Source organism: Mus caroli, chromosome 4, assembly GCF_900094665.2.
Source record: "Mus caroli chromosome 4, CAROLI_EIJ_v1.1, whole genome shotgun sequence".
In the NCBI taxonomy this organism is placed as follows: domain Eukaryota; kingdom Metazoa; phylum Chordata; class Mammalia; order Rodentia; family Muridae; genus Mus; species Mus caroli.
In genome coordinates, this window is record NC_034573.1 from 99,372,815 (window position 1) to 99,388,506 (window position 15,692).

At 46.8% G+C, this 15,692-nt stretch overlaps 1 protein-coding gene across 2 annotated transcripts in view; it reads right to left on the reverse strand.

Annotated features, from left to right (window-relative positions):
- Positions 1–11,502: 11,502 nt before the first annotated feature.
- The window catches only part of Dio1 (iodothyronine deiodinase 1), a 16,049-nt gene continuing 11,859 nt past the window's right edge, over positions 11,503–15,692 (reverse strand). For both annotated transcript variants that reach the window (XM_021161459.2, XM_021161458.2), the window contains 2 exons: positions 13,937–14,136; positions 11,503–12,462 (listed from right to left, as the gene is read on the reverse strand). In XM_021161459.2, coding sequence (XP_021017118.1) covers positions 12,370–12,462; positions 13,937–14,136 — 293 coding nt within the window. In that variant the 3' untranslated portion in view covers positions 11,503–12,369. The remainder of the gene's footprint in view (positions 12,463–13,936; positions 14,137–15,692) is intronic.

Consider the following 15,692-nt stretch of genomic DNA (forward strand, 5'->3'; position numbering starts at 1 on the left):
AGTTTCCCCTGCTGTGGCACTGTGTGATGCACAGAGCAGCCTGTGAGATAACGCTGGCCAAAACGATTGAGCTTGAATCTAACCGAGCTCCAGAGTTAACTTCTGTCTTCAGTTAACTCTCAAGGTAGGTGAACAAAACGACACCAAGGGAGTAAATAGATGAGTGGCTGAAGTGTTCCTATCCCTGACTTCACTGTTGGTGCTCTGGACTCTTCTGGGCCTTCTTTGGGTAGTACCATGTGATCAGTTCTGGCCAATGAGATGAAGAGTAATATACTTATAAAAGGCTAAGCATTAAATTGCCTTGGTGAGACCCTTCAAGGCTCTTCTCTGCTGCTCAAATGGCCAGCAATGGTCTGTAGCAAATCCAGTCTGGGTTTGGAAGTGAGGCCGATCAATGGCTTACAGATGGTCTTCATCTGAGTTGTCTTCATGGGGATGGAAAGGCTTCACTGTGCTGTGCCTGGGAGCTTCTGGGGCTGCCTGTCCTTACAATCTGACCTTGCTGGTCCCAAGCCATACACAAGTGGCCTGGAAAGTCACAAGTGTCAGTGTTGTGGGAAACGTTAAGGAAGAGTCTCCACTTTAGCTTCAGAGACAGAGCTTCTACAAACACATGCCCTGTGTGGATCTTACCTGGAGGCAGCTCGAACAAACCAACAGAGAAAATACATTTTAAAGATAAAAAAATCTGGGACATTTGCTTGTGGGCTGGGTATTGGTCTTCTTTCTAGATATACTGGATGTAGCTTATGGTGTTTTGTTTTGTTTTTTTAAAAAAGCCTGTTGAAGCATGGTGGCGCACGCCTTTAATCCCAGCACTCGGGAGGCAGAGGCAGGCAGATTTCTGAGTTCGAGGCCAGCCTGATCTACAAAGTGAGTTCCAGGACAGCCAAGGCTATACAGAGAAACCCTGTCTAAAAAACAAAAACAAAACAAAAGCCTGTTGAGCCAGGAATGGTGGTATATGCCTTTAATCCCAGCATTCAGGAGGCAGAGGCAGGTGGTTCTGTGAGTTTGAGGCCAGCCTGGTCTACAGAGTGAGTTCCAGGACAGTCACCGCTATGTAGAGAGAGCCTGTCTCAAAACATAGAAAATAAAAAGTAAATTAAAAAGAAAAGCTGCTCAGCTTTTTCCACGACATACATGAAACTCTACAAGGGTAAAAATAAAGTAGTAGCTAGGATTTAATTTTAAACACGGAAGCAGAGATACTCATTATTTTGTAGCCTGAGCATGCCAGGCAAATGCTTTACTATTGAGCTACACCCCAGCCCAGTTAGAGATTTTTAATAATTTTTTTTTCTGGTTAATTGAAGCAAATGTTTCTGTGGTATTGAATATGGGCAGTAGATATATGGGAATTCAATATGCTAGCCTTTTATGTATTCTTACGATTGTTCAGGATGAAAGACCAAAAATAAGAATACCCCAGAAAACTTTATTTATTGATTTGTTTGTTTGTTTTTCACAGATTGAACATATATCTATTGAAGGAAAGTGAGAGTAGGGTGGGTTCCCAGGGACACCTTGGAAAACCCCTTGTGCTTATGTTTTGTATGTCCTTCAGATAGCTTCCTCAGATGAGATTCCCGGAAGGAATTAGATCCAAGCCTTCCGGAATACCACCTGACTGACTGATTTGTTTGCAGGAATGAGGAATACCAACCAGGGCTCCACACTGTTGGGCAGAATGGCTCTTGCACTGAGCTCCAGTCTCAGCCCAGGGTTTTTTTTTGTTTGTTTGTTTTGTTTTTTTTTAATATTTTTATTACATATTTTCCTCAATTACATTTCCAATACTATCCCAAAAGTCCCCCATAGCGCCCCCCACTTCCCTACCCACCCATTCCCATTCTTTTGGCCCTGGCATTCCCCTATATTGGGGCATATAAAGTTTGCAAGTCCAATGGGCCTCTCTTTCCATTGATGGCCGACTAGGCCATCTTTCGATACATATGCAGCTAGAGACAAGAGCTCCAGGGTTCTGGTTAGTACATCATGTTGTTCCAACAATAGGGTTGCAGATCCCTTTAGCTCCTTGGGTACTTTCTCTAGCTTCTCCATTGGGAGCCCTGTGATACATCCAATAGCTGACTGTGAACATCCACTCCTGTGTTTGCTAGGCCCCGGCATCGTCTCACAAGAGACAGCTATATTTGGGTCAGCCCAGGGTTTTAAGGCCTTAGGAGTCATGATAAATTGCTCACAAGAGTCTGTGACACCAATTTACTCCTGGAAAGTAAAGTTTGGGGGGGGGGGGAGTCAGAAAGGGATGTGAGGAGCATGTCATCGAAGATGGGATGATGAATACTTGCTCAGAGATCACACCCGGGAAGGATGAATAGGAAAGTCCGGCAGAGCAAAGGGCCAGCTGGCCATCGAGCCTGTGCAGCTCTCAAGTGTTGTCCTGTAACATGGCGCCGTTACTGTTTTTGAGACCTAGAGCAATCGCTTTCATGTTCAATAGCATGAATGCTGAGGATTTTTTCTTTGCCAAGTTCCTAAACTGAAATGTCAATAACTGTTTGCGCAAGAAACTCGGTGTTAAGGCTCACAGATGGCTGGAAGGGGTCTCTGGAGTTTATCTGACCCATCTCTGGCACACACCTTGTGAATTCTCTTGAAGCAGCTTCTGTGCATTCAGATAACAGGGGTCACTGGTGGTCTTGTAATACTGCTTCCTATAGGACTGGAAGGTGACTCAGGGTGGGGCTCAGTGGTAGAGCTTGTGCCTAGCAACTCAAGGCCCTGGGTTGCATTCCCAGAAACAAAAGCAGACAACCAACAGAGACAGACACCGTGCACACCATGCACAGTTTGAAAGCTGCTTGTTCTGGCTTGTCTCCCTAGACCTGAAAGCAGTCATTCTCATTGCTTGGCGGTGGGTGGGGGCTCACCGGGAGGCACCTCACCCCATTCCCATGGACATTGTTGCCTTCCCTCTGCTGAACCCCATTCTTAAGGTTCATTGGTTCTGCCCCCAACCCCCCACTTGCTGTACATGAGGTTCTGTTCTCTCTGCCCAGAGCTCTCTTTCTTCAGCTACCTCCCTCGTAGCTTTAGGTATACAGATCCTTAGTATATGTTCGTTGACTGGTTTGCTTTTGCTTGTCTGTGTCTTTCCACTGAAATCCTTGCGGAGGTGTTTTAATTTGTGGTCTCGTGTATCTCAGGCTGGCCTCGAACTGCCAAGAATGACCTTAAACTTCTGATTACCCTTCTTCCTTACCTTACCTCCGGAGTACTGGGCTTCTCGGAATGAGCCGTCATGCCTGGTTTATGGGATTCTGGGTATCAAAGCCAGAGACTACCAACTAAGCTCCAATCTCAGGCCCAAGTTTTTAATATAGTTAGTTAACAGTATAATCCAACTTGGTGGTTGCCTCTATTGATGTGTCCCCTACTTTCCCCCACAATATCAATTTCTTCCATCTACCCCAACAGAAGAAGCTAGTAAAAGTGAGGGATTAAAAACAAAAACAAAAACAAAACAAAAAGTGAGGGATTGTTGGGGTTCTGAGCCCCTTGGGCAGTTAGAAAAGGTATGGAAACTAAAACAATCATTGGATGTGACATGAAGAAGTGCAGCAGGAATGGGGACTGAACAAGAGGAAAGAAAGAAGCACAGGAAACCTGTCTCCCCCATTCCCCTCCTGCTAAGGGGCCAGGGACACAACCTCCAACATTAAGGGCAGGCCCCAAAGAAGGGAAATATGTGGGGGTCAAGGAAGGGACTCCCCTCTCTTTATAGAATGGAATGTAGGCAATATATAGGAGTAAGTCTTCCTGGTGCTCCTGGTATAGCTAATCCATCACAGCCCTGATGTTGACAGAGAGAAAGCAGATAAATTTGCCTCTGGATCAAAAAGTAGAATCAGCCGACTAACTGCAAGATGAGAAGGCATCAGCTCAACCACCCAGGTTTCGGGAACTTTCTATTGTCCAAGAGCTGTTCCCAGGGTTTCTTTCGAATTTCTGTGCCCTGAGAGAGGCCCCTCTCCAGCTGATGAGCCTCTGTTTACAAACTTCATTTTCTCCAGAATGAGGTGAGACCAAGCTGACCTGCAGGAACCCAGGAGACTGGAGTACTGGGTCAGGGGCCAGAGGTGGCTTCCACTCAGCCAATATATTCATTTTTGGATTACTTTTTGTGAGCCAGTGTCTTTCACAAGTTAGCCATAAAACTAAACAACCATGCAGTAGTCACATAAAGCAATAGATGCACTGAGCAGGTGGCTTACTCCTGTAATCAGAGGGCTCTGGAGGCTTGAGGCACAAAGATTGCTATATTCCAGGCTAGCCTGAGCTATAGTGTGCACCCCTCTCTGAGTGGGAAGGAGAGAGGAAGAAGGAGCGAGAATATACTAAGGTTCTTTTTAAGTCACAGTAAAGAATTATTACAGAAATGGAAGTCATTTTGTCTGTCTCTCCTTTATACACACTTTTTCTAAAGCAATAAAGATGTGGATCCTGTTTCAGGAATGCCCCTTTGTTGGTACACTGGCTAGTTGATGTTAACTTGACACTAACTAAAGGGAACCTCAATTGAGAAAATGCCTCTGCCCAGACTGCTGGTGCATTTTCTTTGCTTGGTAATTGATGTTGGAAGGGCCCATCTCACTGTGGTTGGTGCCACCCATGGTCTAATGGTCCTGGGTGCTGTAAGTGAACAGAGTAAGCAAGCCATGAAGAACAAGCCAGTAAGTAGCACTCCTCCATGGTCTCTGCTTGGGTTCCTGCCTCCAGGTTCCTACCCTGAATTCCTGTCTCAGCTTCCCGCAGTGATGGACTTATAAACTGTAAAGTGAAACAAACCCTTTCCTTCCCAAGTTGTCTTGGTCATCGTGTTTTATCACAGCAATAGAAACCCTAAGACAGTGGGCTTCATCTTCCAAGTGGGGACCCCACAGTCCTTTGTAACTTGAGCCTGATAGTGAACCTTCCAAAAGCTAGAGCTATGGTAGTGTGCATCAAAGTCTTATACACACAGCCTTTAACATTCTCCATTTGTAAAGATATGTTTGAATGAAATAGGTAAGAGATGGATACACAAAGATAAAGGTTTTCAGCAATGCTGTTTGTAAGATAGGAAAGCTGCATCTACTAAAACAAATGATGTGGGGCTGGAGAGAGAGAGATGCTCAAGGACACAACTGTGCACACAGACATGGTCTCAAAACAAAACAAAACAAAACAACAACAACAAAAAAAGAAAACAACGAAAAAAGAATGCCATCAAAGAAATAGTTATAGTTGTTGACCTCAAACTGGAACACATACCTGTTACTGACTAAGAACTACAAGGGCTTTGGTGAAGGAGGAAGCTAAAGAGCTGACTTGTAACCTCCCAGGGCTAGAGACTTATGTCCCAGTTATTAAAAGCTTAGGCAGGCCGGATGTGGTGGCGCACGCCTTTAATCCCAGCACTTGGGAGGCAGAGGAAGGCAGATTTCTGAGTTCGAGGCCAGCCTGGTCTACAGAGTGAGTTCCAGGACAGCCAGGGCTACACAAAGAAACCCTGTAAAACCAAAAAAAAAAAAAAAAAAAAAAGCTTAGGCAGCAATCCCTTGAGTTCTGCCAGTGGTTTGCGGAACATAGAGAATGACCACATACAAGTTGGCTTGGATAACACAGAAGGGCAGGAATAGGGAACCAAAACTGAAACCAGGAAAGACACATCAAAGAGACTTCTGGGTATGAAGTAGAGCACCAGCCTGTGAATGACTCAGTGGGGTGGAGGTGGTTGTTGCTAAGCCTGGCTAGCTGGCTTAGGGTAGGTTCTTTAAGGAAAGTTGGCGATTTGGGGGGTGGGGGTGTTGTTTGTTTTGAGACAGGGTTTTGTGTAACCCAGGATGGCCTCAAACTCTTGGTTCTCCTGCTTCCCCAAGGATTGAGATTATTACAAGCTTGCATTTCACTATGCCCAGCTGATGGATTCTTGTCAGGGTGGTTTATAGGCGGTTCTCTCAGGAGAAGCCTCTAGGGAAGTATGATGGTTTGTATATTCTTGCACCATTTGGAGGTGTGACCTGGTTGGAGTAGGTGTGCCTCTGTGGGTGTGGGCTTAAGATCCTCACCCTAGTTGCCTAGGAGTCAGTCTTCCACTAACAGCCTTTGGATGAAGATGTAGAACTCTTAGCTCTGCCTGCGCCATGACAGCCTGGATGCTGCCATGCTCCCACCTTGATGATAATGGACTGAACCTCTGAACCTGTAACTAGCCCCAATTAAATGTTTTTTTTTTTTTTTATAAGACTTGCCTTAGTCATGGTGTCTGTTCACAGCAGTAAAACCCTAACTAAGACAGGAAGTAAGGAGCAGCAGAGAGCAACGACAAAGGCTAACTCAAGATAGCTGTACCCAAAGTCTCCCCTTATTCCAATCTCCCAGCTAGCCTCAGAGTATGAGAGGTGCCAGGTATGCTGGTCACCTTCAACAAGGGACCAGTGTTTGCACACTTCCAGCTCACACTCGGATGGAGGACAATCCCTTAGGTGTTCTGGTAAGACGGCTCTTGTTGAGGGCAGTTCTCAGGAACAGGGGTGCCTGTGAACCCTCAGCAGCCAGCACTCACTGCAGCTGCTATGAGCATAGACAGGGCATCTGGGCAGAGCACCAGCAATATCCATTGAGGCAGCGCATCTGCAAGGGTGGTCCTGGAACATCAGTGCTGGGTTCATCTCTGGAAACTTGTTGGAGAAGCAGGTCCCTCATCTCACCCCCAAGCCTACTGGACCCCAAACTCTGCAAGCAAGACTCAAGCATCTGCGTCTTATCGAGCCTGCCAGGCAGTTTCACTGCATGCACAAATGTGAGAACCACTGTGCGATGGGGTCAGATGACTGGAAACTATAAAACAAGTAAACTCCCGGGATAATCAAGGAGATGCAGAACATATTTTGCAAGAGAAACTACACACAGAATTCCCAGATGCAAGTGGTCCTCGGATAGGGTAGCTGGGACTGTAGGTAGGCACCTGCCAATTCCTGTGACTCCTGCATTCTAGGAACATTTGCTATAGGACAATCCACACTGGAGTAGGCTTTGGTCGAGTTGCTGGACTTCAAGTATAAAGGGATCTATGGCTTTCCTGGTAGAATAAATTATTCACGTGCCAGGAGAAGTACGTAAGATTGACCTGAGTTGCCTCCTCCATAACTTAGCTGCCAGAAGATCATCTAACAATGTCCATAAATCTCAGGTGCCTTAGCTCACTCACCGTGCTTTCAGCTTAAAGGCGACAGCTGGGTTTTATGAACACATGAGGCTTCAGGGCATAGGGTCCTGTGGCCTCCTTGGCAAGCTCCTGGTAGCTTCAGTGAGTTAAACTGCTGGGGATTCTAATCCTGGTCTTTTCTCGGCCAATCAGCTAATGACATTTGATAAAATACACACATACATGGGGAAGGGGAAAAAAAATCTGTTCTTGTGTCATTAGCCCAGGCTACCCTAAAATACACTATATACAGCCTAGGCAGGTCTTGACTTGAAATCTTCCCATCTTGACCCCCTTGGTGTTGGGATTACAAGAGTGTGCTACCATTCCTAGACTGGATATACTATTTTAATTGTCTCTGTTCTGTCGGAATGAGGTTCAGGCTCAGAGTCCTTACATATAGCCAAGTACTACACAGGGCACCACCCTCATGAACAAGGAAACTATGATGTGGGAGTCCTCCCTTCAAATGCAGACACAGGGACAATAAATAGGTGTAGCCCAATGAGAGAGCACTTGTCCAGCATGCAGGAGGTCTGGACTTGATCCCATTAAGCAAACAGAACTAACGAATGGGAAGAAGTGTATAGATAGTAGTGTGTCAGAGCACAATCCAAGAATGCAGTCATATGAGAATTCTGAGTGCTTGTGAGAAAATGCCAAGAAAACAAGACAAAAGTCTTGTGACCTCAGTTTCTCAGTTTTTGCCACCTGTGGCTTGTCCTTGTGCTTGAAAACCTCACCGGTGTGATTCCTCCCAACCCTCAGGGTCTAAATTGGCACTCTGAAAAAAGTTGGCTATTGCATGAGACTGTAGTCCATCTCAGTGTTAGGCCCTTCTCTCCCAGATGCACACTGCTAACTAGAGCCATAAACAGTAGTGAATTTGCTCCTTCAGGTCAGTTGATGTTGAGAGCCAACTACTTTTAAATAAGTCATTAGTACCAACCAACGTCTTTCACCTACCAGTAACTCATAATATTAGGCAAGAAGGAGTTTATTCTTGGAATCTACACCTAGAGTGCGCTCTCCCTCTCTCTCTCTCTCTCCATCATCAATTAGACTTAAGCTTCTCTCTGGTTTATTCTCTTGTTGTAATAAACACTATGCAACTTGGAGAAGAACGAGTTTACCCCATCTTACAGTTCCAGGTTATAATCCATCACTGAGGACAGTCATAGCAGGAACCCCAGACAGGAACCAGGAATCAGGGACCCTGGATGAGTGTTGCTCATTGCCACCATCTTACCCCTTCCTGTATGTATGTGTACACACACACACACACACACACACACGTACACACAAACAAGTCCAGACCCATCTGCCTAGGAATGATACCACCCACAGTGGCCTGAACCTTCCTAAATCAATTAGCAATCAAGAGAATGATCACAGATATCCTCATACAGGCCAATCTAATCCAGGCAGTTCTTTGACTGAGATCCCCACTTCCCAAGTGACTCTTGTTTTCATCAAGTTCACAACAAAAACGAACCAGTACACATCCTCTGCATGTACCCTTCCCAAGTGTGGAAGTGCAGGGTCCTTGAAGACCAAGCTCAAGTGTCACCAGCTCCTAAAGCTTTGCTGGATTCACCAGCTCAGAGGATTGGCTCTCTCCTCTGTGTCTGCAGCTCTAGCACATCCTAGCCTGTATCTGATCCCCATGAGGTTAGGCTGGACACCTCAGCTATGTTATGGTGGTTTGAACAAAAATAGCCCCCATAGACTCACAGAGAGTTGCACTATTTGGAAGGATTAAGATGTGTGTGACCTTGTTGGAGGAAGTGTGTCACTAAGGATGGGCTTTGGGGTTTCAAATGCTCAAGCTAGGCCCAGTATCTTTCTCTTCCCGGTGCCAGTCAATTCAGATGTAGAACTCTCAGCTACCTCTCCAACACCATGTCTGCCTGCATACTGCCTTGACCATGATGAACTAACTGTAAGCCAGCCCCCGTTAAATATTGCCTGTGTAAGGGCTGATGTGCTCGTGGTGTCTCTTCACATACATCTTGCCCATCTTGCATTGCTTTGCACCCAGAAAAGAATCAGCTCTCGGTGCTTAGCGTATTGTAGAGAACTGAACTGGGAAAATGGAGGTCTGTTTCATTCCAAGAATTTGGTCTCAGCGTTCTCATTTGTTGACAACCAGGAAGTTTGCTATGCTTTACAGACAGGGACTGAGGGAGCGTGAGAAGTGGTCTAGAGACTGCAGCCTTACCGAGTGCAGCGGAAGGAGGGCAGTGCCCACTCTGCATCAGTCCGGCCATTCTCGCAGCTGTCCCCTCTCAGGGTCACCAGACAGACCCATGCCTGGGTTATCGAGTTATGGAGCAATGCAGAGAATCTTTATTTCATGACTGTATTGTCCTTTCACACACACTGGCTCTGAAAAGAAAGGAGGGCCCAAGGAGGCAGTGGTGGAACAGCAGGACAGCAGGACAGTGGGACAGCAGTGGCACTCTGTGTCACTTTCTCTGGGCCAGGCATGGTTCTGAGGCCTTGCTCATGAATCCTCTGGGGAGTCACTACTCATGTCCTGTTTCATCCTTCAGGATACTGAGGCAGCTTAAACAATGTCACATGATCAGTTAGCACAGCTCCAGGACTCTGGCCTATGCAGATCTCAGTGTGTGATTTATTAGCTCAGAGAACTCACACTACCCTGAGCCCTGACTCCATCATCCACAAATGGGGATAAATAATGTCCTTTGGCAGAAGAAGAAAGAAATTACGTGAGAATACATCTGAAGGTGTCTAAGGTAGAAGGCTAATAACTAACATGTAGTTTGTTTGCCTGTTTGTTTGAGGCAGAGTCTTACAATGTATGGAGCCCAGGTTGGCTTCAGTTAGGATCCTCCTGCTTCATCCTTCCCCATGGTGTGTACCACACCAGCATTATTTATTTTTTTAGCAGATATGTCTGTAATCCCAGTACTTGGTAGACAGGAGGATCAGGACTTTGAGGATAGCTGTAGCTACTTTAGAGTTTGAGGCTGGTACCAGTATTTGCATGAATGTAAGTGCACCATGTGTGCCTGGTACCCAAGGAGGCCAGAAGAGGCACCACAACCACCTATAGCTGGAGTTCTATACGCTAGTCAGTCTCCATGGGGGTGTTAGAAGCTGGACTCAGGTCCTCTGTGAGTGGCAAGTGCTCTTAGTCACTGAGCCATCTCTTTAGTCTTTATTATGATTACTATATTTATGATTTTTGCGTATGTGTGTCTGTGTGCCTCCTGTCGTGTGTTTTGGAGTATCCTTATAGGCAAGAAGAGGTTGTCACATCCCTTGGAGCTGAGTTACAGTTGTTTGTGACCTATCTGGCTGCCGGAAACAGCCTTCCACCAGAATAATGAGTGTTCTCAACTGCTGAGCCACTTCTCCAAGGCCCTTGGAATATAATCTCACTATGTAGCCCTGGATGACCTGTAACTCCTTGTGTAGACCAGGCTGGTCTTGAACTCACAGAGATTCGAATGCCTCTGCCTCCTGAGTGCTGGGATTAAGGAAGCATCATACCTGACCCGATTTTTTTCTTTTTTTTTGGTTTTTCGAGACAGGGTTTCTCTTTATAGCTCTGGCTGTCCTGGAGCCTGCCTCTGCCTCCCGAGTGCTGGGATTAAAGGCGTGCGCCACCACGCCCAGCTGATTTTTTTCTTTAAGGTAAAGCAGTCAGGCATCGTGGCATGGGCCTTTAATCCCAGTATGTGGGAAGTGGAGACACAAGGATCAGGAATTTGAGGATAACTGGGGCTACCCTAGAATGTGAGGCCAACCTGAGCTACAAGAGTCACTGTCTAAATAAAATGAAATAAACCAAGTACTTGCAAGGGTAAAATAGTTTGATATAGTTGAACATACCTTGAGTCCCAGCTACTCTGAGTCTGAGGATTATGAATTCGCAGCCATTCTGGACTGTCTAACTAGATCCTGACTCACCTACATCAATACATAAATGCAGTGCTAAAGTATTGGGTGTAGCCCCTGGGGCAGCGTCAAGAAGGAACTGTTTGTGTGTTGGCAAAATATTTCCCATGTCCACTCGATCATCACCTTTAAAGGTTCTTTGTTGTGATGTGAACAGCTACATCCCTTCCACACCACTTCATAAGACAATACATTCGACTAGTGCCACATCTGAGTGTTCTTCCTCCAGAACCGAGTCCCTCCAGCAAATGAGGCTTAACTGATTACATTACACGTGGGCTGTCAGAAAGGACGACGGAGCAGGCCTACACCAGTCAGAAAGGAAGATGTAAGGATCACACTGGAGCCACTCAAAAATAGCCTGACAGATTTTAATTGTTAGCTTGCTGCATCTTCCGACATTTTTAAAAATCAAGTCACAGCTGTGGGAACTTTACACTGTGACCATCATACACAAATATAAAAAGAAGCAGACATGACAGATGAACCCATGGCTACCTATCAGTCCAATGCCATCGAACACAAAAGACCAGTAAGAGACTGTGAACCAGGAGGACAGAGTCACAACAGGGCCTACATGGCAGCTTTTGCTTGCACCTGTGATTTGGTTTGGTTAAAGTTATAAAGCTTTGGCATCAGTGCCAGGGAGCCAGATGCCTGTGCAATCTATTTCAAGATGGTAGAGGGAGTAGAATGAGATTCTATGTTGCCATGGAAACACCCATCACCAACAATCTCAACGGGATTTCCATCTTTCAGCCAGAAAAGTGTTTCCGATGCCTTTGGTTCCTACAAGCAGAACGTGCCTGCCTCTTGCTTGTGCTAAACAACCAGTTCAGCATTTTACACGACTGGGTCTATAAGTGGCAAAATTGGACAAATGGATTGAGCTTTTGATGTCATCATCAGGAGTCACTACACTTCAGAAGTCTGTCATCCAAGCATGAGTGAGTGCCCTCCCACCAGAAGGTGGACACACTGGATTGGTCTCTGCTGTGGGAGCAGTGTGGAGCTGTAACTTACTTTGGCTAACAGCTCAGCATTGCTTTATTTCTGGTTGTCACAGTTTGGGCTGTGAGCTGCATTGCCTCCCTGGTAGTTATTTGTTTAGATCAGAAAAATCTGAGCTAGTACTTCATCTGGGAACACAGGTCAAAGGTAAAAGACACCTGCGCTGGTGTGGGAAAGTACCAAGCTTGGGGAACCTTCCTGCTGGTCCCCTAGAGCTGAGGCACGTGTCTAGGTGGAGTGCAAAGCTCTTCCAGGACAGCTCGGACTTCCTCAGGATTGTAGTTCCAAGGGCCAGCTTTACCCTGCAAGAGAGGCGAGGCAGGCGTCAGAGGTCTCAGCCTAGAATGCCTGTCATGTGTGGGGTGTGGCTAATGATAGCTACATGGGAGTTGTAAACACAGGATAGTTACAGCCTTGAGGAGGGTCAGGTCACTCAGGGAAACTGCAGTGGCGCCAACAGTCTACAATGTAAGACTGGGCAGGGAAGTAAGAGAGGAAACACAGGCAAAGTGACAGAGGTCAGGAGGAGGGGCCCAACCATAAGCTCCTCTTGAAACATCAGCCCTCACACTGAGTTCCTTCCACAGAACCACCGCTGGCTGTCCAGACCCTCTGCCCTAGCTCAGTCCTCTTCATCCCGATTTGGGCAAGAATCCTACTTTCTGTCCTTAGTTGCTACTCTCTTTGTCCTCTCTCCACAGACACCAGCGATCTGTACAGTACAAAGCCGATCAGACCATGATTCCTCTGCCCAGAACCTTCCTATGGCTCTCCTTGGCCTTTGGAGGAAGATGTCCTCTGGTCCAGAGCCAGACCCTGGTCCTCTGAGTGCTGAATTCCCTAGCCATGCCTTGCCCCAATGTGCCTCACCACTTGCCCACTGACTTCCCGTCGTCTCATCAAGTTCCCCTCTGCAAGCTGCCAAGCCCAATGGCCTGAGCTTTATCCTCAAGATTCACCTGGTGAAAGAAGAAACTGACCCCGCAAATTACCCTCTGACCTCCGCGTGCTCACAGTAGCCTGCATGCCCCCCCCACACATGTAAGACAAATGCAAATGTAATGGTAAAGATTAAAACCAAAGACTAGTTATGAAGGTACAGCCTTTAATCCTAGCATTTAGAAGGCAGAGGCAGGTAGATCTCTGTGAGTTCAAGGCCAGCCCAGTGAGTTCCAGGACAGCTGGAGCTATGTAGAGAGATCTTGCCTCAGATAGATAGATAGATGAATAGATGGATAGATAGATGATAGATGGATGGATAGATGAATAGATGGATAAATAGATAAATGGATAGATAGATAGATGATAGATGGATGGATAGATAGATGGATAGATGGATAGATAGATAGATGATAGATGGATGGATAGATAGATGGATAGATGGATAGATAGATAGATAGATGATAGATGGATGGATAGATAGATAGATAGATAGATAGATAGAGATAGAGATAGAGAGATGGATAGATAGACAGACAGACAGGTGAATAGAAACTAAACAACACCAAGAGACAAAGATTAAACCAGACACTGGATGCTGAGGAAGCCAGGAGCTTGCACCTCTAATGCTAGCATGTTCGTGGGCACCGCTTCACATAGCACCGGACAAAGACCAATCCCATTTTGCAAAAGAGAAGGCAGGAAGGCCTTGAGGCAAGAGGACTCCCCCGGGTTACATGTGTGAGAAGTAATGGAATAGCGCTCTCCCTGCGATGAAATCTTCCTCTGTCCCTGTGACCCTTGCCCTTCCCCAGACCCCTAAGCCTAAGTCACCACCTTGTAGCGGATCCTGCCCTCCTGTACCACGTAGAGCCTCTCAGGCAGGGCCGCGTAGAGCTGGCTGCTCTGGTTCTGCATTGTGTCCACCACCACAGGGCACTGGGGGCTCCTGGCCAGCAGCAGGCGTGCCGCCTGCACACGCTCCTGGAGGCTCCGGTGCTGCCGGATGTCCACGTTGTTCTTAAAAGCCCAGCCATCTGCAAGAGGAAGGTTAGACTGCAGTTGCACAGATGGGACATACAGTTCCCGGAGTTTAAACCCCACCTACCTTTAACAGAAAGCCTCACAAAGCAGTGTCCTGTGGGAGAAATCGGCCAAGTCTCCCTTCAGAGACGAAGTGCAAGGCCACACAGGGTTACCAGAACCAAAGCACTACCTGTGCGGCTGACTGGCGGGCCTCGGGTCTTCAATGAGAGACAGTTGGACAAAGTGGTTCTTGATCTTCCATCTGCCTTTGAACCACTGGGGGGGCTTTGTTGAGGGAGAGTCAGCCTGTCTAGGGTGGCAGTGAGAGTGGAGACAGCTCCCAGCATGCAGGGTTGTCATTGCCTCAACCGAATTTAGAAGCAAAGGTCAGAGCAGTGGTTAAATCCATGTGAGGTCCCGTGTCCAGTCCTGGTCCCGTCCCGTCTCCCCACTCCTCCACCCACTCCCTGTTCCCTGTGGCCTCCATCCTCACCCCAACCCCTGTTAGTAACAGGGAATCCCTTGCTCTAGGCCATCGAGGAACGGCTATTAAGTGCGTGTTTTCACACCCTTCTCCATGATTCTTAGGTACTGGACAGTTTAGCAACCACTAGTCTGGCTGGGCAATAGTGTTGCACGCCTTAATCCCAGCATTTGGGATTAAGAGGCAGGAGGGTCTACAGAGGCCAGCCTGGTATACAGAGGGAGTTCCAGGACAGCCAGGGCCATACCAGGAAAACCTGTCTCGAAACAAAACAAAACAAATCCAAAACCTATTGCTCTGGAATTTCAATAACTCCCCTCTCCTAACTAGTTCTTACCACAGAGTTCTTCCCAAAATGCAAATCTGCACTTGTCACTCCCCTGCCTAGATCTTTTGATGGATTCCTATCACCCTCAAGCTGGAATCCAGGCTCCTTAATGCCATTCAGTTTTTTTTTTTAAAGATTTATTTATTATTATATATAAGTACACTGTAACTGTCGTCAGACTCTCCAGAAGAGGGAGTCAGATTTCATTACGGATGGTTGTGAGCCACCATGTGGTTGCTGGGATTTGAACTCAGGACCTTTGGAAGAGCAGTCAGTGCTCTTAACGGCTGAGCCATCTCACCAGCCCGCCATTCAGTATTAAAGGTGAGCTCTTACAGGAAGGGGGCTCTTGTTTCTCTCTCCCTGGGTCCAGCATGGGCTTGAGCACAGAGCAAGCTTGTTGAGTACAGCCCAGTGATTCTGCAAGGCAGCCACTGTTCTTCTACGTTTGAAGTAGAGAAACAAGGCTGGAAGTTGACTGAGGTCACATAGCCAACACATGATGGAGCAGGACCTGTACCCAGGTCTAAAACCCAGTCTGTGACCACCCATCCCACTGTGTCACGACCCCTGCATTTACCTGGATAAGCACAGGAAAGCCAACCAACTGATTTTGGCTACAGAACCCAGCATCCCTAGGATTGGTTGACACTAGCTCTCTACATTTTCTCTCTGAAGTTTACGTCCAGTTCTGACTGATAAAAAAAGCATCTCGAGGGCTGGTGAGATGGCTCAGTGGGTAAGAGCACCCGACT